At 33.8% G+C, this 24,102-nt stretch overlaps 1 protein-coding gene across 1 annotated transcript in view; it reads left to right on the top strand.

Annotated features, from left to right (window-relative positions):
- LOC149776300 (dynein axonemal heavy chain 8-like) overlaps nt 1-24,102 on the top strand; it is a 565,538-nt gene that overhangs the window by 522,191 nt on the left and 19,245 nt on the right. Inside the window, exons 80-84 of the mRNA XM_089942774.1 lie at nt 916-1,068; nt 8,713-8,868; nt 13,910-14,026; nt 15,670-15,771; nt 23,688-23,848. Coding sequence (XP_089798900.1) covers nt 916-1,068; nt 8,713-8,868; nt 13,910-14,026; nt 15,670-15,771; nt 23,688-23,848 — 689 coding nt within the window. The remainder of the gene's footprint in view (nt 1-915; nt 1,069-8,712; nt 8,869-13,909; nt 14,027-15,669; nt 15,772-23,687; nt 23,849-24,102) is intronic.

The following is a 24,102-nucleotide window of genomic DNA, read 5'->3' as shown; positions in this document are numbered from 1 at the left end:
GATATTGTATCTGATTGGCTGAGTTTCTTCACCATGGTATAAACTATTTAGATAGGATTTTGATCAAACTTAGTGAAATAAGTCTATATTATCAATAGCTCAGTTGAGTTTCATTAAGAACAAGATAAATGGATATTAATGTGTTCTTGCATTTTATTGGCTAATTCTTTCAGCAGTATAGCATCTATTTTGCTGATCTCATTTTAATCAGACCTGTGAAATAATCTTATATTATCAAGATGTTTGGTCAGCTTGATTCTGAACAAGATCAACACATATTACTGAGTCTTGTATCTGATTGGCTGAGTTCATTATACCTCTGGATACAAAATTGCAATTGAATTGTAATCAAGCTTGTTAAATAAGCTTACCAGTATATTATCATTGTCTTAAGTTGTTGAATAAATGCAAGCTGAATACACTAAAACGGTCTTACATCTGAATCACTGAACATTTCTTGATCTAGAGACTGTACTTTTCATCCAATTTTGATAACTTGGTAAATCGTTATCTCATCGCAGTTTAAATTTAGATGATCCCAGTTATGAGGAAAATATTATTCATGTTAATTATACCTTTATCTTTGGAAATAATTTGTAAAATAGGCAAAATTTACATGATATAAAGTTTTTGAATAGTTTACATAAGGTTCTTTTTACCAAATACATAAGCCTCCTTAATGGAATGCTCAACTATTAAGTTCGGTAAGCCAGGCAGGTAACATCAGACTCACTTGGACCTTTTGTTTCTTTTAAGGCAGCACACCTATTGTTGGGTTTTAAAATTCAAGATTCTGAGTGACAACAAAATCTACATAAATTTGTACATCACAAATAAAAGTTAAAATTTACATTATTTCTGTTTAGGAAAAAATTGTCATGCTAATTAAATTATGATGGAAGTTTCTTTCTGCAGGGTGGCTGGGTCTTGCTGCAAAACTGTCACTTGGGTTTGAATTTCATGGATGAGTTGTTAGATATTTTGGTGGATACTCCCCAGATTCATGATCAGTTCAGAGTATGGATCACTACAGAAGTTCATCCGAAATTCCCAATCAGTCTTCTTCAGGTGAGTTGCTTTGCACCTTTGTTGAGAAAACTGTTTTTAATGATTTTAGTGATATGAAGATGTCAGATGAAATGTAAGTGGAGTGAGAAACCACTCCAGAATGAACAACCTAGACAATGATGATGACTTTCGATCATCAGTTATCATTGCTGTTGATATCTGGATGTTTACTGTACCTAATTGACCAACCACTGTGCTTGAATACGCCATAACACTGTATTATTTTTATTTGCTATTTGAGGACTTATTCTACATACTAGCAGACCAGAGCAAATGATATGCAGCCCAGCAGCATGAAGGTGAAAAGCAGTGTTCAGACAGCAACCCAGAGGGAAAAGTATCTTTTACTGGACTCTTCATCCTCATGGGAATCATTTGACAAAGACAGAAGACATGTGCTGGCATCAAGAATATAAATGTACAGTAAGGGGCTCAATGGAAAGGTCACCATATTTACATGGACACATTTTTAAACAGCATTGAACTGTTCTGCACTATGGAATCCAGTGGAATCTCTGCTTGTAGCACTGTGAAACCCACAACTGGTTTCCCAAAGGAGCTGCAGGAACCCAGCCAGCTATCTACATAGAGGACACAGCCTTTTCTGCCACCATGATCTTAGGTGCATCTGTTAGGAAAGTTTCTAAATAGGCAAGCTGTATGTTGAAGCTGATATTTTTTTCTCTCTTCATTTAGTATATCTGCATTTGCATGTACTTATCAACCTTTCTGCTACAAACATATATATATACACATACACCCTGAATATTAATAAAAGACTGCAGTTTATATTAATTAGTATTTTTGGTTTGGTTTATTTTTAACATGTTCACTCATAGTCAGCATACTTTAGAGTTATGCTTTTTTTTTTTTTTTTTTTAGTAAAACTAACAGTAGACAATAGAACAGAGATCTCTACATCTAACATATACCTGTACATCATAAGGATAAATAAGAAGTTTTAAAATCATGCTCTTCAATCCAGAATTGATGAAGAATATTATGCTAATGTCTTAATTGATATATGGTTTACAAATAGACGTTCACATTTAATTAAGATTGTATTCATTTTCTGCATATATAAGTTTCTTCACATGTTAACAAGACAAATTTCAGAAAGGGGCCCCGAGTAGCCGAGTGATCTAAAGCGCTCACCATTACGGATCACTGCCATCTCACCTGTCTGTGTGGGTTCGAGTCTTGGGCTCAGCCAATGTGGGTATGTGAGAAAGCTTGCCGGTAGCTTCTCGTAGGTCAGTGGTTCTTTCTGGAGGTTTCCTGGGTTCTTCCTTCACCATTAATACTGGCTGCCACGTATAGCCTATCTTGTGCTGAAGAATGGCGTTAAATGCTACAACAACAACAACAAATTTCAGAGTTCTCTATTGAATTTTTTAAGTTGCAATCCAAGTCTTTTTTTCCATGTAATACTTGAAAATAATATTTGTGTTGTATCACCAATATATGTCTTTATATTGTGAATGCTCATTCATTGTGAAATATTTAATATTATAATTAAAAAATGTGAAATTAGAGCATTGAATAACTGATAGCTATGATTGCTTGTGGTAATAATAATAATAATAATAATAATAATGACCTTATTTAAAGAGGGTAACACAATTAGCTAAAAACTAATCTACCTTGAGGCCCTCATACAAGGGAATTCATTTATTTAAGCTGCATCTCTGAAGCCACTGGATATATTGGGTTTGGAAGAAGGAAATAGAGTGGGCATTTCTAATCTCAGCTGGAATACTATTCCAGAGCAGAGTTCCAGAGTATTGGAAACTTTTTTTAAATAACTCCTTATTTGGTTTGGGAATTTTATACTGTTTGGTTGACATGGATCGCAGGTGGGGAGTATTACCAGGTAGCCTATACTGGAATAGTGATTGTAAATATTCAGGAGCACTATTCTGAGATATCCTGTACATTAATTTGGCTTTTCTCAAACAGATTCGGTCTTTAATAGGTAATATTTTTAACCTACCAGCTAAACTTTCCTTGCTTTCTTTCTGGATTGATATTAGCCCAAATGCTCTTTTTTGAAGATGTGCCAGCTTTGCTATGTTTTTATCATTTGAATTACCCCATACTGTACTACAGTAGTCCAAATAGGGTTGTATGTAACTGTTATAAAATAGTTTCCTGTGCCTTTCAGGGAGAAAATGTCTTATCCTACTGAGAAGCCATAAACTTGAATTGACTTTTTTACTGGTATGTTTGATATGTTCAGTCCATGATAGGTTATTATCTACCAGAACACCAAGTAGCCTATCATGACAGACTATTTGCAGATTTGTATCCTTCCATGTCAGACATAGTTCATCACTATCAAGATTTGTCCTTCTTTGCCGTGTTGAGATAAGTAATATTTTAGTTTTACCAGTATTTACCACCATGCCATTACATGTGCACCAGTTTTCCAGTTTGTTTAGTGCATTCTGTAAAGAAATTTCGAGCTCATGCTTTGTGTTTTGGATGTCTGACAATGTTGTGTCATCTGCATAGAGATCTGTAGATGTTATTGAGTCTCTTAGTAAAAGTGGTAGGTCATTAATAAATAAAATGAATAGTAGTGGACCTAGAATTGAGCCTTGTGGTACTCCATATCTAATTGTTTCAGGTTCAGACAGAACATTATTTATGTAAACATGTTGTGTTCTCTCATTTAAGTACGAAGTAAACCATCTAATTGTTCTTTCATCACACTGGTAGATTTTCAGTTTCTTCAAAAGGATTTCATGATCCACCATGTTAAAAGCTTTCCTGAAATCTACAAATACAGTTCCTATTATTCTACCTTGGTCAAGTGCTTGAAGCCATTTATCAGTTAGGGAGATCAAGGCAGTCTCACAGGAATGGTTCTGTCTAAAGCCTGATTGATTAGGGTGTAACAGCAAGTGTTTGGTTAAATATGACATGAATGAGTCATGGACATGTTTTTCAATCAATTTTGACAAGTTTGGTAGTATTGAAATTGGTCGGTAGTTATCAGCATCATCCTTAGAACCAGATTTGTGAATAGGAGTTACTTTTGCAGTTTTCCATATTTTGGGGACAGATGAGGTTGCAATACTTAAATTAATTATGAATGTTATGCTATCTACAATAGCAAAGGCAGACGATTTAATGAGTCATGGACCAATCTGATCAAGTCCTGTAGCTTTCTTGGTATCAAGTTCACTGAGACATTTTTTAAGAAAGTTTTTTGACACTGGTGGGATAGAGAAACATACCTCCTTTGAGATTTTACTGCTGCAGAACTTTTTCAGTTCATTAAAGTTGTTTTCTATCACTGGCTCTTTTAACTTTGTGGTAATGTTGATGAAAAAATCATTGAAAACATTTACAATGTCAGTTTCATCAGTGACTATGGTGTCATTTACCAGAAGTGAGTGAATTTTATTTGTCTGTTTTTTGTGCGTTCCTCCAGTGAGTTCATTGAAGACTTTCCAAATGGAGTTTGTGTTGCTCTTTTTGTTTTCAAGCAATGATTGATAATAAGTTTTCTTTAGCTTTTTTGATCATACTTGTTATTTTATTTCTCCATACTTTATATTGTGCATGGTTTTCCATAGCCTTGAATTTGTCTCGTGTTTTCATAGCATCTAGGATTTCAGTAGTAAGCCAATTAGGTTGAATATCAGTCTTTACTCGATGTACTTTCAGTGGTGCATGCTTAGATACTACATCCATAAATAAGTCAGTCCACACCCTCATGGCTTCATCTATGTCATCCAAATTTTGGATCATACTCCATGGAACTTTATATAGGTCATTGAGAAATTGTTCTTCATTAAAAGTTTTGAACGATCTGTAAGTGATCGTTTTATGTGTATTTTTCTTATTTTTCTTGCATTTAACCTTTCTTGTCAAAAAAGTAGGATAGTGGTCACTAAGACCAACATTCGGTACATTAACACAAGCCACATTGTCTGGTAGGTTAGTATAAATGTGATCAATAAGAGTGCTTGATTTTTCTGTTACCCTTGTAGGCTCATTTACCAGCTGGTCTAGGCCTAATGATTCAATAAATTCCATCCAGTTGTTCCTTATTTGAGTATTGAGAAGGTCCTTATTTATATCTCCGAGTATATATGTTTCTTTCTCCTGTGCTAGAACATTTTCTATTTGTTTCAAAAAGTTGTCATTCCAAAATGCTTTGGAGGAAGGTGGTCTATAAATGAAACCAGCTAGGAAAGATTTTGCATTATTTTGAAAAATTTCCACCCAGATACTCTCAATTTCATGTGACTCCAAGTCAAGTCGCCTTTTTACATTTACATCTTCCCTAATGTATACAACAAGACCCCCCCTGCTGTCTCTCTGTCCCTACGAAATGGTTTATTGTAGCCTTGACAGTGAAATAGATCATCATTGTGGTTAGCATTTAATTTGGTTTCAGTGAGTCCTAAAACATGTATATTATTTTCCATGGAAGACAACATTAACTTAATCTGGTCTATCTTTCCCACTATACCTTGTACATTTAAGTGACCTATGTTAAAACCTTTTGTATTTAGTTTCATATCAATTACATGTATGTCATCATGCAATGGGGTACTCACTGAGATTGTCTCCATACTACTTTTATCATTCTGACATCCTATTTCTATATTTAAATGTTCATATATATTAGCATCTTCAAAGTCACATACAAACCCTGAAAATCCATTTACATTTGCATCTACAATAGTGTCCATTGAATAGTTAGAGTCAAGAGTCCCACTGGGTACATTTAGTTTTTTTGTAAATGAAGCGTTGGCATTCTCCTCTTTGCCAGCTTCCTAATATGTATACATTGATGGACAAAGTCTTTGTTTGTGTCCATATTAATGGCACCTAAAACACTCGATCTGTTTGCCATGATGGCATACCTGTGTCATGTGCCCAGTTTCTCCACAGTTGAGACAACACTCTTCATTAAAGTGCTTGAAAATAGGGGCATACATGTTAATATTTCTCAGTAGCTGAGAGGTTCCTTTTCTGCTTAGATGAATTTTGTCTCTGTGGTAGAGACTAAGGTTGACATCCTGATTCTGAATGAAGAAAGATTTGTATTGTGGTGTTACTAGAGCAATTCACAATTCTTTTCCGATGCCTTTTTTTAAACTTTGTTTTGCATGTAGAAGGAATCAATATTACACCTTCTTTTCTCTGATAAATTAATTAGATTAATTCCATTTCAAATCAGTGCATTGTCAATGACACTGGAAGAAAAAAATAAATGACCATATTCTATTTAACATATTTTCATTTCATCTTTAAGCAATACAGCATACTACATTCACTTTAAATTTATCAAAAGAATTTTTAAAACATTCTTCAACTTAGGATCAACATCCTTAAGTTCTGGACATGGTGTTCCTTGGGTTGCCTTTAAAATTTTTCCTTCAAAGGCGACACCTTTTCCATAAAGCTAATACTGTTCTATTGTTTTCTCATTTTTCTGCCCATGGGAATATAATAGTCCATGGTTGGTTTTTCTGTCTCTTTAGCATTCTATTTGCTTTATCAAAACTGGATGCATCTACTGATTTCTTTTGGCCAGTCTTGCAAGAATCGGGCACTTCTGCAGAGTTGTACTTCATATTCCTCTAAAAAATATGTCCCTGAATCTAGACAATTTTTCTAAATATGGTATATGATAAAATGCTAGAAATAGTGGAAATATTGTTTCTATTTCCTCATCAATGTCTTTATTATATTGTATGAGATGGTGACTTTGAGAAGAAATACATGCTTCCAGACTTTCAAACTTATGTTCTCAAAATAGTGTTTGGAGATTTTTCCAGACAGAACAAGAAAAGCTGTTCTTGCTGTACAGACTGCATGTCTTTTAACTCTTTGGCTAGGACTGAGCAAGAAGTGTTATAAAAATATGACAGAAAAATTGACAGTTTATGAATATGCTCAATATGATGTACACATTTGCCCTAGTGTGTGTTTTCAGGCATCCCACCAGTAGCCACCGATAGGTGTACAGGAAGAGTAATGTTGATAGTTTTTGACAGTTGTTTTATTTATTTATTTATTTTTCAGACTATTTGTGTTAAATCATTATCAGTGAACTTATGTTTACTTTCATGACTAGATTTTTATATTTGCCAGAATGAAATCACCAAATTTATTGTTGTATTGTTTTCTTCATTACCAGTATTTTTAGAAGAATGTCATGCATAAATATGGCAATTCCATGCAGTATACAAAATAAAGGCTATTGTGACTTAAATTATTTTCAATGAAAAGATCATTCTTACATTGTGTAAACATCAGCTATCAAACGTATGAAGATACAATTATAGAGTTCATGCTTTGGCCAAGAGTCTGTGAAATTTGACACAAGACCTGCATCTTGTTTAAACAAATTTGAATAGGGACAGCTTTCTGTACAGTACATGGAGTTTCTATATATGAGTAAAAGCTGGCAGATTAAAAAAACTGACATACTGATATTAATAATTTAATTAAAGAAAGTGATAGAAAAATGAAAAATAATCGCAATTGCTTGAAATTTTCATGTTGGTTCTTATGCTGACATCATTGTTTTAATTTCAAGCTTTGTTTTTTGAAAGCTTTTTGAAGCATCTGAGTTATGAATTCTGAAAAAAGATACATATGTTGGAATATTTCTGCCATATCTGTTGCCATGGCAATGGACAAATAAAACTTGCCATAACTATTAGACTTATTATTTCACAAGTCTAATATGTTATATTTTTGTTCAAGTTAAAACAAAAACTATCCATTCTCCTTTCCTGAATTCAGCATGTGTGTGTGTATGTGTTTGTGTGTGTGAATTTTATTGTAAAGTAGCTTCAACACTTTTTCAGTCATATCACTACGATGTCTGCAGTGTGCCAGTTTATAGTGATATCTAGCCACTGTGGTCATCTTGGCACTCATTCAAGGCTGGATGATAGCATTCTTCAGACTTCACCAAAGATCTTGCTCAATTTATCTCAGGATAGAAAATTTTCTTTATGCTTCTGTATTTGCTTTGAGGGAGTGGTAAATATGCTATGTGGTAGTTCAGTGCTGACAAATGTCATACACTCCAGAATGACTACATCAATATGGTGTTTTCAGTGTATGCAAAAAATAAAATAATACCCTGAAAAGATGAACCACACTTTATACACCATTTTGACTAATCATGTTTTGCTTTTTATATTTGGAATAAAATCAGACTTAACAAAAATGTTGCTGTTGATCACAAACATGCTATTAATCTTTAATAATGATGGCTTAAACATTTTCATTCAAGGCATTGATGTGTAGCAACATTTGTTCTTCAGTATTTTTTTAATACATATGCAGCTTAGCCTAATGGGCTTTCCCACAGCAGTGTTCAAAGGACTTAACATGGCATCATCCAAACTATTCTTAGCCAGTTAAGTAAGAAAATAATCCACTGTTGAATGAATTTTGAAAGACATAAACTTTGTGTTTGTTTTTATTCAGTGTCTGTGTGTGGCTGTCTTAAGTGAGTGTGGGCACATGTGATGATACTGGACACCACAAAGTCGAATCATCACTTTCTCCACTCAGTTTGAATATATTGTATCGGTTTAAGACCCAATTTTAAACAACATATGTCTCATCTGGTTGATAAAATGTATACTTAATTCTGTTCAGTGTTCAATCAAGTTCACCAATGAACCTCCTCAAGGAATTAAAGCTGGCCTGAAGAGGACCTATGCTGGTATTACACAAGACTACGTGGATATCAATGCTTTGCCTCAGTGGAAACCCATGCTGTTTGCTGTATCTTTCCTGCATACAGTTGTTCAGGTAAATATATACTGTTATTGTTAAAAAATTTGTATATGTTACTTTACTTGCTGCTGAACCCTAAATAATGTAGTATTTATTTTAGCTTTTATTTTTGTAAGGGAATATTAGCAATGCTTCAGAAGAATTTCTTGTGATGCAGACATTAATATTCATGAATGCCAAGTTTAAATCACATATTATTAATGTGTTCTGTTACAAGTGCCAGTACTTTTTCTTTTAAAGATGGAAAAGGAATTTTAAGAAGAGTAATTATCTCTGTAACAAATGGTAAGTTTTATAAGTTGAATAATTTCTACATGACGTCGAAAGCAAAACTCCCAGAATTCTGTAGATGCTTTATACTGGCTTTAAGGGAGTTGATGATTTCATTACGTTATGTCAACCAAGTACTTCTTTTGTGTTTTCATGCATGCATGTGCTCATATTGCTAAACTTGACATGAAACAATAGTGATTTGTCCTACTAAATCATAATGCTTGGTGTAGTATGATTTACTTTCAAGCCCTAAGAAGTTTGTATATTAATCTGAATATATAGATGAATTGAGATTGCAGGAATTTGAATTGAATAATTTAATGGAAGTTGAATGACAAAAGAAAAAATCCATTTTTTTTATATTTCTTTCTCAGAATCTGGTAGTGACAATAAAGTCTTAACTGTCAATGCCTAAAGAAAATGTTTCTAAAATGCATCTCAGAATTGTTGGAAAGTTAACTAGAAGTCACACTGTGAGTACCCATCACTCACAACTGAGAAATGGCAAATTTTGTGATGTCTGAAATTGTCCAAATCTAATTAAAATCATATCTTAAGAGTCTCTGTGGTGATCTGATGGACATCGATAAGTGGACATGTTCTGCTGACATTGTTGTTTACCAATCAAATCACAACTTTCATTTTTTAATCTCTCCATAACATGAAAGGTAATACTTTATTGGATATGCTACTAAAATAAGTGTACTGGGAATTCCATAGTTCACCAGAACATTAGCTTTTATTGGTGTCTGTCGTATCTTCATGGGACTGTGGAGATTTGATTTTAATTGGATTAAAAATGTTCCCCTTCTATTTTATGGCAAGAGTTCCCACTATATAAATAGATTGCACATGCAATATTAGCTCACCTGGTTGTCCATTATGTGTTGTCAATCATCTGTTCATAATTAATATTTCCAGCTTCTGAAAAACTGCTTGACCAATGTGCATGTGATTGTAAAGAAGGCATTATGGCATACAAGAATTTCTGGGTTTTTTTTCATTCCATATGGATCTCATTACTCAAATTTAAAAAGTGTTTAAACAACTTTTCAACAATGAGTGATCAACAGAATGGGACCAAATTTGACATAAAGCATTCTCTCATGAATATCTTTCAACTTTCAGTTTGTTCACATAATGCCAATGCACCATCAAATTGCTAAAATTGTAGCAACTTTTGAAGACCTACTTTCTATGCTTTTTCAGTAGAATTTGACCAGATGTGACAAAAAATATCCTGGCATAGTGGATTTTTTATACCAGTAAGGCTGATGAACAGTAAAATGTAGCCACAATTGCTAAAATTAGGTAAAAGCCTTTAAATAACTTAACAAAAATTGTACAGGAAAATTTGACCAAATTTGAAAGAAAATATAGCAGTAAGAATTTTCCAAGTTATACAGATGATGCTAGTTCACTGTCAAAATGACTGCCATTAGTAACGAAAGAAATCATTTAAATGGTTTTTTCTCCAAAAGGACTTAATAGAATTTGACCAAATTATACTGACACTATCTTGACATGAAGGGGTTAAAGATTTATACAAATGATCACAATCTGTCATTAAATATGGTAGCTGTTCCTAAAATAGAACAATGGTTGAAAACTTGTTCTTAAAAGATTTTGAAAAGAATTTGGCAGATTTGACAGAAAGTGTTCAAGCTTGAAAGCCTTTCACATTTATACAAACTTTCACAAAAAGCATCCTGGCTTGCAGTGTTTAAAATTAAATAAATAAAAACATTCTTGCCAACAGAACCAGTAACATTTAAAAGAAGCTGACGGGCTATAAGACCTTTGAGCACCATACGGTTTTAGGACAAAATTTCCATTTTAAAGGGGTGGTAATGGCAACATTATACATTCACTGCATTATGGTATTTACATTTGCCATAAAATGTCTTATTATGAAATATCTCAGAACATAATCAAACTCCTTGCCAGATCATGCTCTCACATCTTTAAAAACTCCACTGCTAGCTTTTGCAGAAAAACTATTATTGCCTCATTGTTTTAAAGGAATTTAGAATATGTAACTAAAAACAGACATATTATTCCTTTTGCACTGTTATTTTCACATCCTGGGAGGCGGGTGGGCTAAATTCAGTACAAAGATCAAACAGTTTTGTGCAGGAAGTGGTGTTGTTTGCCTTCATCACTGGGAGCAGTTTAAGAACATGACATTCATTTATCAGGATCATGCGAATACTTCAGATAGCAAATAAACACACAGTATCCAAGCCAGCCATAATTGGTTTGTGTAAACATAAAACACAGTGTAATTGGTTGTGTTTAGCTAATCAGAAATCTTGGTAGGTATGTTTGTTTCAAAGTAACAGCTTCTCAAGCACTCAAAATATTCTGGGTCAAACAAGTGAAAACAAATGTAGATTCTAAAAAATATTTTAAATGTCACAGTTGCAAGAACAATTTTGTGGCACACAACTTTTCAGCTATTCACCCTGATGTAATTTAACCAATTTTGAGCCAACTGGCATGTGACAATTTCAAAATTGCTACAAACCACAATAATAAATCCTTCTGTGAAGCAAACAATAGGATTTAGCCCTATCCCTTTCAGGGTTTTAAGTACCAATGAAGATGCAAGTTTTTTTCTGTTGTTCAAAAACACTAAAACAAAATAACACAAATAAATGATTCACAGTAACAGAATACACTAAAATATATATGAAAAATTGAGGCAACATTAAATTTTATTATTAATTTCTGTAGCACTATTTAGACTTGCCTTAACTTAGGCTTACTACTCCTCGGAATGAATGTCAGCATGGCAGATATTGAGCAAGAAATTAATCCCTTCCTATCAGCTCATAGCTGAATATGCTTAAGTTAGCAGTAGAGATATTGCTGCATTTTGTGCATAATAATAATAATGATAATAATAAATAAATAAAATAAGAATGACAATAAAATGAAAACATCAGTTCAGAATTTATACAGAAAGTGAAACCCTGCTATAGCATCCTTTTTAACAACACAAATTCAGGTATAACTTGCATCCTTTGTAACAACACAAATCCAGGTATACCTTGCATCCTTTGTAACAACTCAAATTCAGGTATAACTTGCATCCTTTGTACCAACTCAAATTCAGGTATAACTTGCATCCTTTGTAACAACACAAATTCAGGTAAAGCTTGATTGTGGCATGGCTCCCATAATTTCACCAGTTTATGAAATAATTAAAAGTTTCATTGCCAAAATAAATAAAACTTTGATTTAATAATATGGCAAGATGTGTTCTTGTAGAAAATAATATCTTATCACTATGCATTTCTTTATATCAGGAAGTATGTTAGATATTTATATTCAGCTCTTGTTTGTTTGAATTGTGTCAAAGGTCAAACACTGCACTTTGCTTTTTTGTAAAAAGATATTGAGCTCTTTAAAAAGCTGATAATTATTAATCTATTTGGAAGATTAATATAATTATCACTGAATCATTTACAGTCAGTCCATCAAGTCTTCTTTATGTTTTTCTATTGTGCATTTAGTGTACAATCATTGTTTTGTCCAGGGTAAACAATTAGCCAGCAGATGTTTTCTAAGTGAACCAGCATTCACAACCAATCACCAAACAATGAAGTGGTTAAAAAAAAGTGTTTCATCGGAAATTATAAATCAGAGTATTTGCATACCTAATTAAGCAATTACTAATTATCAGCATTAGTCTCTGAACTTTAGGTTGTTGAAAATTATCAGCCACTGATTGGTTTAGCTATGTTGTCTGACAATCATTATGCAGTTGACCATTGAATCATATTGTCCATTCCCCGTACATCGGAGCCCCATCTCCCAGCCTTCCCATCACTAATTGATATCTCCCATGTATGCAAAATTATTACTTAAAAATTCAATTTTTTCCATTTTCGTTTCACACCTCACTTTCATTGTAGTATATTTACAGTAATACTGCCTGTGATCACATGACTGATTTAATCAGGGCAAGATAGTTTGGTAGAAAATTCCAAGGCAGGATAAAACACTATCTGTTTGATTATGTCTGCAGGATTGGTTGACTTAAGTGTTGGAAGTTTGTCAACCTGGATTATACAATGTGTGATAAGAAGTAATTCCAAAAGGATTATAGGAATTAATTGATTATGATTACGGTGTGAATATGGTTGAATTTACCCTAAGGTGCTATAAGTAAAAGTGTCAAACCTTCCCATAAGAAGGCACATTTCTTTTAGCAGAAAAAGTACATGTATAATGGAGGATTTGGTTTTCAAGTTAACATTCTGAATCAATTTTATTATATCTATGAAATTTTAAAATATGAAAAGGTTTCACCTCAAGGGTTATAAAAATGGCACCAAAGTAAAAGAATTGCCAGTTCCCAATTTATTCACTACCAGGTAAATAAACAATTACAGCTAGCAGATTCTTTTCTTGTGTTAATTTCAAGCCCTGGTATTCAAAGCTTAGTGATGAATAAAAATAAACTCAAATTTCTCATTCATGAAGCTAGATTCTATTCATTATGATATCAAAGGTTTCTGTATAGCAATTCTCATTATTAAATTATTATTATTATTATAAAATGAGCATGTCAAACATCAATTGCATCAATGGTATATCTTATATATTTACTTCCAAAGCAAATACTGATAATAACATTCATGGAATTGGCAGACAGAAAAAATAGCCCTCAAAGAATCTAAAAGTATGTTGGCAATTAGACCATCGAAGTGTTTCATGTATTTGGGTTTACATAATTATTCATGCAAGATATTTAATCTTAAAAATGTTTTGACAGGAAAGGAGAAAATTTGGTCCCCTGGGTTGGAACATTCCATATGAATTCAACTCCTCTGATTGGACAGCCAGTGTTCAGTTTGTTCAGAATCATCTAGATGACATGGATCTTAAAAAGGTAATAATGAAAGTCAGCTCATCAGTCACATTTATATGTCCTTCTACAGTTGGGGCCCAGAGTGGTCTAAAGTACTCACCTTTTCGGATCACTGCCATGTCACCTCTGTCTGTGTGGGTTCAAGTCTCAGGCTTGGCTAACGTGGGTACATGAGAAAACCTGCCAGTAGCTTCCCGGCATTTCCCAGGGTTCTTCCTCCACCAGTTATATTGGCAACCATGTATAGCCTATCTTGTGCTGAAAAATGGCATTAAACCCTACAACAACAACATTCTAGAGTTAAATAGCACATAATACTAGTACAGTGCAGTTTCTGGGGCACAGGTTATACAGGAATTATACATTTAATTGGCTCAAACTGAATGAACTAATTTGCTAAATGTCCTCCAGTTTGATTGATGCAGACTCTCTTTTTGGACATGGGTCATTTTTCTGGTGATAATTATCTACCAAAAAAGATGCATGACATGGGCTTTAAGATGTCAACTTTGTGATCCTTTTGAAACTTGTTACACCTTCCTTCAAAGAAACTTAAGTACATAATACACACCTAAAGGCTGAAAAATGAAAGAAAGCAAACATTATTCTTGTAGTCACATACATGGTATGATTGTTACAGTCTACAAGAGATTACATTCTTGTATAATTTTTGTCTATAAAAAGTTTGATCTTAGAGACAATAATATTGAACAGGATTCTGTTCTTATGTTTTCCACTTTATTTTCAAGCCTAAAATTAAAAATGAAGACCCAGCTTTAGTATATTTTGTGCATTCAGAACCCATGAAAAAGGATTTATAGCAGGTAAATTAATAGCATAACTAAATCTTGCTTTTTATTCACTCCACCATCCTGTAATCACTGAAACCTATTCTTCTGTGTGACCCATATTTCTAAAGTAAGAGAGCCAAATTTGTCCCATTGATCTTAGATTAGCCCATATTTAGACAAGGGATAGGGAAAGTTGCCCCCATTTTAAAACTTCCAAGAATGAAACCTTGTTAGCATGGTTTGTCTGTGACCTGTGTGGAATGATATAAAGTCTGTGGAAAATTTACCAGGTAATTGCTTGGATCGAGTCCAGCAAAATTGTATACTGACTTGATGATTCAGGTCACTAAAATACAGTGTAACAAATTTACCCCTCCCATAAACTAAACTACTGTTTACATTATTTTCATATGATAATTATCTGTGCAAAGCCAAGAAATGCAGATCCACTGAATGATAAATATTGTCACATTTGTGACCTGATATTTGTCCTCCATTATAGTTACAATTTCATATGCAATCATCCATGTGGCATGTCATTTTGACTACTGAAAATGCCGAAACGCTTCTCAGAGATTGGGTAATGGTTAATGCTGGAATTAAACGTCTCTTCTACTTATTTCAGCCAGCAGAATTTTGGTGCTTCATTTGCTTGTATAGTTTAGGTTATATACATTTACAGTGAATTATCCCTTAAAGAATTAAATATCTTGATAAAGTAAAATGTGATAACAGGTTTAGAGAAAGTGAAAAGATGTTCTTTGTATGATAACTTTTTGCAATCTTTTGTTTTATTTTGTGCTTTACCATAAAATCTATGCTTCAGATATTTAGGATTTTACAACATTATTAACTATTCTTGATGTTTTGCAGGGAGTGTCATGGGTGACAGTGAGATACATGTTAGGAGAGGTACAATATGGTGGAAGAGTAACAGATGACTATGACAAAAGGCTACTTAATACCTTTGCAAGGGTGAGGAACTTAGTTTTATTTCAATAGTAATGGACAAAATGATGTTTCTCATTCGTTATTGTTTCATAGGCACAAAAGTTTGGTCAAATAAAATACTTCCATTTAATTTTTAAATCACAGTCCAACATTGCAGCTAATTTTACCTTCAAGCAAAGTGCATGGGTCACGATGGCATCCTCTGATATTGCTATAACTGCATTATTACATGTATGTCTGGTGCTTAACATAGAATACTTATTTAATATTGCTGTATAATTTCTGCAGAGTCATGATACATACAGTTAAGTTTCTATATATTATCTTGTCTTACAATTGAAATTCATACGTGTATCACTATGGATGCAAACACATAGGACTAGGGGAGCAAGTCTGCAACCTTTTGGGATGCCATATGAGTGTGGCCCCCTTTGGATCATTATTATATATCACATCCTCAAGGTGAAACTGTTCTGAAAGCTTTTCATTAGTGGCTGGAGAACCTTTATGGGAATTTAGTTCTCATTCTGTCTCACAACTCCACTGTGGTGACTTATCTCAAACAGCAAAGCAGAACCAAGTACTGAGACCTTTTTATTATAATATTATTATAGTGTATTTAATTTTGCTATTTTGTAGATTAGTTAAAGATAAAGCTACTATTATAAAATAATAACAGTAATGTTTTCTGACTTTCATATCTAATCTGGTAACATCAAACACCCTAATTCATCTTTATTATTACTGTTAATATTTATTTTCTCTATTGCTGGAAAATAGGGTGAATACTAATATGTATCTACAATTACATTATGGTAATGGAGGGGTGGGCTGCAAAGTTAAAAAGTTTCTTGAGCATAATTTTTCAAAAATTAATTCTCTGCACATTAGGGGAGTTTATGTCTATTACTGCGATTTTAAGTATAGTGCAGGGTGATTAGAATAGGTACATATTTCATAAAAGGTAATTGTGGGAAGGAAACCTGATAAAGGTATGCATCAATACAATAACATTCATTTGCATTGGAGCAATAAAACACCTAAAATATACACACATGCACTTGATCTTGATCTCTGTTGAGCATCTACATAAATACACACTCAGAAACAGAACATTTACTCTTTCATGAAGATAATATTATAGCACTAAAGTAATTTCACTTCTCATCGACACCACATTTCTGAAATCATGTACATTGCTAGCTGCTACCATATTTAAATATGTATAACGTGCACTTTTTTCACCTAATTTTCTTACATTCTTGAATGTGCATTTTATACAAGAACTAAAAGGAAAGTTTTTTCCAGGTCGATTTTACAAAAGAATAAAGGTACTATTAGCAGCCTTCATATGTCACAGTCACTCCTGGTGAAATATTACATCTGTTGCACATCGAATTGTAACTAAATTATTTACTGGTGCTAGCCTTACAAAATTAAATAAGTAATTCTTACAAATCTTTAAAGTCTTGTTCTTTGATTAAAAAACTTGTTTCATTTCACATCATTTTGTAGTGTTCTGTTCTGTGCTGCAACCAGAAATAAATGTAATTACTGGTAACTTGTTCTTAAGCTGCAAAATACCACATTTGCACTGACATGATATAATGCTTACCATACCTGTACTATAAATGTTGAATATTCCATAAGTTACTGTGGATGAAATACATTTTTTCTTGATTAGATCTTGGTTGAAATGAAATATAATATTTTGAATTCAAGCATTGTTAATGTTCTTGTGAGAGGAACATTTAAGGGATACAATTTTTTGTCATTGGTTATGTCTGTGACAGTGACACTGACACATTGTAAAACAAAATAATCAATTAATATATAAAGTCAGAAAACATTGGTTCTTATTTTATTTCTGATCTTAAATCATAGTATTTGATATATCTTTGCATATATATAATAATTAAGGCTTCATTGACTTGGTAGTGCTTTTTGTTGTTGTTGTTGTTGTTGTAGGGTTTAACGCCATTTTTCAGCACAAGACAGGCTATACATGGCAGATAGTTATAATGGTGGAGGAAGAACCCAGGAAAACTCTCAGAAAGAACCACCGACCCATGAGAAACTACTGGCAGGCTTTCTCACATACCCACATTGTCCAAATCTGAGACTCGAACCCACGCAGACAGAAATGAGATGGCAGTGATCTGTTACGGAGAGCGCTTTAGACTACTTGGCCACTCGGGGCCTCAGTGTTTTTTGTGTTGATTAGTGCTGGCTAAGTTTTGATATGCTTAACATATTTACAATGCATCTGTTTAGGTAAATTTGCAATTTATTTATTTTTCTTCAGAAAAAAAATTGGTTCTTTGTGAGCAGTATTTAATTGACAGGGGCCCCGAGTGGCCGAGTGGTCTAAAGCGCTCTTCGTTACGGATCACTGCCATCTCACCTCTGTCTGCGGCGGTTCGAGTCTAAGATTCAGCCAATGTGGGTATGTGAGAAAGCTTGCCAGTAGCTTCTCGTGGGTCGGTGGTTCTTTCCGGGGTTTTCTCTGGTTCTTCCTCCACCATTAATACTGGCCGCCATGTATAGCCTATCATGTGCTGCAAAATGGCGTTAAACCCAACAACAACAACATTTAATTGACTGTGTTTTTAACGGTGGACATTGCTTCATTTACTCAGCATTGTCTTTCAAGGAAGTCAGCATTCGCTAAAGTTTTGGTATGCTAAACATACCAGTAGTAACTTTGCTTTGTCTAGTTACTGGTAAATTTGCAATTATTTACTTTTCTTTGGTTTTTGGTTAAATTGCAAACTTACCGATGTTTCAGAATGCATTATATCACATTGCGTCATATGCAGAACTACATTTTTCTAAGTTAAAACTTGGGGTGTGCATTATGCATACCAAAATAGGGTATTTCCTACATGTGCTGATTTGAATGTCACCATATTTGAAGTACTATATTGTGTGTTTGAAGTTTTAGTTTTTGAATGACATGCATTCAAAATGTGTTCATAGTTGTTAGCAAAATATTGTTATACATATGTATAGTAGAGAGAGTTACGTCAATAATCAGATATGTGCATAATGAAGAATAACTCTCCTTTTCAAATCTTTAGCTTCCTCTTTTAATTTCATTCATCTGAATGAAACTTTAGCAATCCTACTTTAGAGTGAAAAAACTGGGGGAGGGGTGCAAATATAAAAGGAAAGCAAGCATTTAGTTACAATTTTAATAAATCTTCTGCTTGAACAAAAATATCTGAAGACAACATAATCAGTCAACTTTTGACAATACAGTAGTCCCCCTCTTATAAGACCACCCCTATTGCAGCAGGGAAGTGGCCTCATAATGAAGGTGGCCTTTCTAGAGAGGGATAACAAATGTGAATAGTAAATACACATGAAGAAAGTCATAAATACATTTATTTCTAAAACATTTAATATTTTCATTAAAAAAATCACATGCATGTTGTGAAATCAATGTAAAACAAACTGTTCCATCATTTTCAAAAGAATGTTATGAATAACCATTGATATAGTTTTAAAACTGTCTTTATAATTATGTTACAGATCACATCATCTGTCACTTTGTTGGTAACAGTCTAAAAAACAAACCAGTCTCGTCACAATTAAAAAATGTCCTTGTTATCATATCCCCTGCATGTATAGTTTAGTCTTTTGTTCCAGTCTTCAACAACTTCATTATTAACATCAGCTAATTCTCCACTAAGGACAGAACACTTAATATTGTGTCGCACTTGAAATCTGTGCAACCAGCCATTACTTGCGGTAAAGTCATATCCCAATTCAACTGACAAAATTGTTGCTTTTTCTTGTCATTCAAATCAGGATACAAACATCTCTTGGCTCAAACAATCTTCCTTTCTCCGCGTCCATTTCACCTTCCCACTTCTGCAGAATTTTTTCCTTATCTTTCACGATATTGTTTATCTGAGTCTAACCGACATCAGTTTTCTGCAAGGATCCTCAAACCCCACCACCCCAGTCAGTTGAATTATTTTCACTCTCTCTTCTAAACTGAGAATTTTTCTTTTCCTCAATGACATGTTGATCTTATTGCAGTAAGTTATTTATGTTGCCAACTACAATACTGGTCTTGATTCGGCCAATGTGGGTATGCCAGTAGCTTCTCGTGGATCGGTGGTTCTTTCAGGTGTTTTCCCGGGTGCTTCCTCCACCATTAATACTGGCTGCCATGTATGGCCTATTGTGTGCTGAAAAATGGCATCAAACCCAACAACAACAATACTGGTACAACAATTTTGTATGCATCTAAACAAATTGCTGTGTGTTTTTAAAGGAAGTGATCTTGTCACATGATTCGTTAGTCGCAGTCTGGTACCCTGTTTTTATACATTTCTTTACACTAAGTGAGAGAAGCCAGAATGGCTTCGTTATGTACCATTAAGATTACGCAGATTTGACCTTGTGGCCATTAGGATTTGTAATCTTGACAATTATTGTCAGTTAAGTAATAGCCACTAATTATCAAAGTGAACAAGCTCAACATCTAAGGAAAGCCATAAAGGCTATCAAACCATTTTCCTGTTGATTTGTGTATTGTACATCGATACTGCCACTTCTTAGCTGTTACTACTGTTCAATAATTGTAATCTTAACACTTATCAGAGTGACTAAACTGGACATCTTATGATAACACAGCAGTAAAGCTAATTGGATTACCTATACTTACCCTTTTGTATGGATTAAAATTTGAGCCTTTCTCAGCTTTATGGAATAAATATCGCTTCTCGTGAGGCGTAAATGATATAATATTAACCTTAGTGGTACATGTACTTTAGTCAACACTTCTTTCAGTAACGAAAACCAGACATCGGGAAACAGAAATCGGATTACTTAACACATGTTATGAATAAAATACTGGTTCTGGATACATATTAAAATAAAATGCGGCCACTTGTGAGGAGTAAATTTTATATTATTGCACTAATATGCTGGTTGCGTGAGCCGGTTGGCCTTTCGTGAGGGGTACTTTTGAACACAAACTCATCAGTGCTGATGGATTCTGGCCATATGGAGCAGGGGGCTGCTGGTCAGAGGACCATTCAGGAGGGGGACTACTGCAGTGGTCCCCCTCATATACAACCACCCCTTCTGCACCGGGACAGTGGCCTTAGAGGATGGGTGGCCTTTCCAGAGGGGGACTATATTTGTGAGATGTATATGTGTATGCGATAGGAAAGTTAAATATAAGATAAACCTTTACCTCAAAGAGCATAGTGACAAAGTGCAGCACCCTATAAATAGAACACCTGTTACCTAGCTGACCACATACGCATAGGCCTGCCTGTGAATTGTTAAGCAATGTAGTGGTGTTATGTTTAACAGCAGTTTTAACCATTTTATGTTTTTGGTACACATCTATTATATGTGGAAAAATTTAAGAGTAAGGTTCGATTGTTATAGCTGTGTAATTATTTTTCACGGAAGAATATTTTATGTGCTTTAAAATCAAGAGAGAACTCGTTCACCGTCATGTCAGTGAGGCCGTGTGACCAACCGTAGCTGCCATTTCCCATACTCGAAATTTACATGTTTTTCGTCTGCGTCTACATCACTAAGTCATCTGAATTTGATAATCAATAAAAACTAATTGCTGCTTACATAAATATCAGAGCCTTTACCTAATTTATTGAATCTTTCATGGTTGTGATTCTAATCATGAAAACTTCGTAAGTAACTGAATGAAATCCTGCCTGTGAACTGTTAAGCAATGTAGTGTATGTTACGTTTAACAGCAATTTTAACCATTTTACATTTTTGGTACACATATATTATATGTGGAAAAATTTAAGAGTAAAGTCCGATTGTTATAGCTGTGTAATTATTTTTCACAGATTTTTTTTTTATGTGCTTCAAAATCAAGAGAGAACTCGTTCACCGTCATGTCAGTGAGGCCATGTGACCAACCGTAGCTGCCATTTCCCATACTCGAAATTTACATGTTTTTTGTCTGCGTGTACATCACTAAGTCATCTGAATTTGATAATCAATAAAAACTAATTGCTGCTTACATAAATATCAGAGCCTTTACCTAATTTATTGAATCTTTCATGGTTGTGATTCTAATCGTGAAAACTTCGTAAGTAACTGAATGAAATCCTGCCTGTAAACTGTTAAGCAATGTAGTGTATGTTACGTTTAACAGCAGTTTTAACCATTTTACATTTTTGGTACACATATATGTGGAAAAATTTAAGAGTAAAGTCCGATTGTTATAGCTGTGTAATTATTTTTCACAGAAGAATTTTTTATGTGCTTCAAAATCAAGAGAGAACTCGTTCACCATCATGTCAGTGAGGCTGCGTGACCAACCGTAGCTGCCATTTCCAATACTCGAAATTTACAAGGTTTTCGTCTGCGTCTCCATCACTAAGTCATCTGAATTTGATAATTTATAAAAACTAATTGCTGCCTACATCAATATCAGAGACTTTTACCTAATTTATTGAATCTTTCGTGGTTGTTATTCTAATCGTGAAAACTTCGTATGTACTGAATGAAATCCGCAGCTGCCATTTTGGAGAGTGGAGATTACGACCCAGTTACTTTAAATAGCAGATATCGACCAGTGCATGAATAGCGACCACGTGATCTGACATAATTGTCATTCGCAGAAATGAATGTAGTATCTAATAGGGGGGTTTTCCCTGAAGGTGACGCTACGAGAACTAGCTCAGAATGGCTGATGTTTACAGCAGGCGTCAAAAGGCGCTTCCATCCGAATCTTGTAGAGGCATCAAAAGGCGCTTCCATACGAATGGAGTAGGGGCGTCCAAAGATGCTTGTATGAGGTAAAGGGATAAAGCAGTTAATATCATCATTTAAAAGTAGCATTAATTATTCAAATGTTCTTCTTGTCTTAAAAACAGTTATTACAAGGTAACATAAATTAATAGTTCGTATTGTTATGCGTTATTTAAATCTTGGTATATTCGTTGTTTCGATGTAAACAATTCTATTTCTTTTCACTCCATTTTTGCACTGCTATAGAATATTCTCCTTATTTTTTACGACCTTGTTTATTTGAGTCTTCCCAACAATATTTTGTTGGCAAGTGAACTCCACCCATTGTTGTCAAGTCGAATAACTTTAGCTTTTTCTTCTAATATATTATTTCTTTGTTTACGTGATGACATGTTAAATTTTTTTAATAATTTATTCCTATGTTCCTAATCTTACAGTTCTGCAATTTAATTTTAAAGACAAATCATTTGAAAATGAAATGCCTAATGTTATACAGGAAGTGATGTATGAACTGTCACATGATTTTTCTGTCTTTATCTAGTACCCTGTCTTGTTCAATGTTAAAATTGTTTCTTTTTGTGTGTGTGTGTGTGTGTGTGTTAATCCACAAATTCTATTTTTAGCCTATCTAACCATGTTCAATGACCACAATGGTTGCGGCCAATGTGTGGATTTTTTCTATACGTTCCAGTCCTTTGTAATTCATTTGAGTTAGATGTGATTGAGTAATGTATAAATTCCACCAGATGACTGAGAATTAGAGTTACATGGTTGTCTTTTGCTTTAATCTGTATATTGGTTACACTCCAGAAAATGGTAAGATGCAGTTTCGGGCATCTCACAGCAATTACAGTGATAATTTAATTAAATGATCAAATGGTAGGTCATGATTTAGAGTGCTGTTTTTCTTAAATGTTGTGTGGAAAGTAGAATATTTACTGTCACTATAGTTAAAGCGTTAGGGCAGTTCAGTTTTTTAACAGTTCAAGTCATCTAACCTAATAAGTGATGGGACAGTATGTTAAGGATGTTCCACAAAGAAATGGTCAAATGGAAAAATGACCGCGATATTTTTAATATAAATAATGTCGTTGGTATTTTCTAAACATGTATGTCACAATGGAGAAAATTTCTTTGTTTATAATACTGTTAAATTAAGATGTGTATAATTTATTTGATTTCTTCAGGTGTGGTTTGGGGATTTCATGTTTTCTGACACCTTCCAATTTTACACTGGATACAAGATCCCCAAGTGCAAGACATTAGAGCAGTTCATGCAGTTCATAGAGGAACTGCCAGCTGTTGACTCACCAGAGGCATTTGGACTGCATCCAAATGCAGACATTACGTAAGATTATATTTCTTGAAATAAAAATACACCATAGTCTGGGTTAAAATTACATGTCATGTCCTAAATTTATTTTATCGGAATATAATTGCATTTATTTTTATTTCTCTTATCTCCATTGTTCAAGGATGGAATTCTTTTATCTCCATTGATCCAGGATGAAATTTTGTTTTAGTTTTAACTTCATATAGTAAATCAACCAACAACATTTTTTCCTTAAAGAAAAAGATGGATTTTACATCACTTACTGTATG

This window comes from Sinohyriopsis cumingii, chromosome 18, assembly GCF_028554795.1.
Source record: "Sinohyriopsis cumingii isolate HCF-2022 chromosome 18, ASM2855479v2, whole genome shotgun sequence".
NCBI classification, from domain to species: Eukaryota; Metazoa; Mollusca; class Bivalvia; order Unionida; family Unionidae; genus Sinohyriopsis; species Sinohyriopsis cumingii.
Note: the sequence above shows the minus strand (reverse complement) of the source record. Positions and strands in the feature narration are given on the sequence as shown.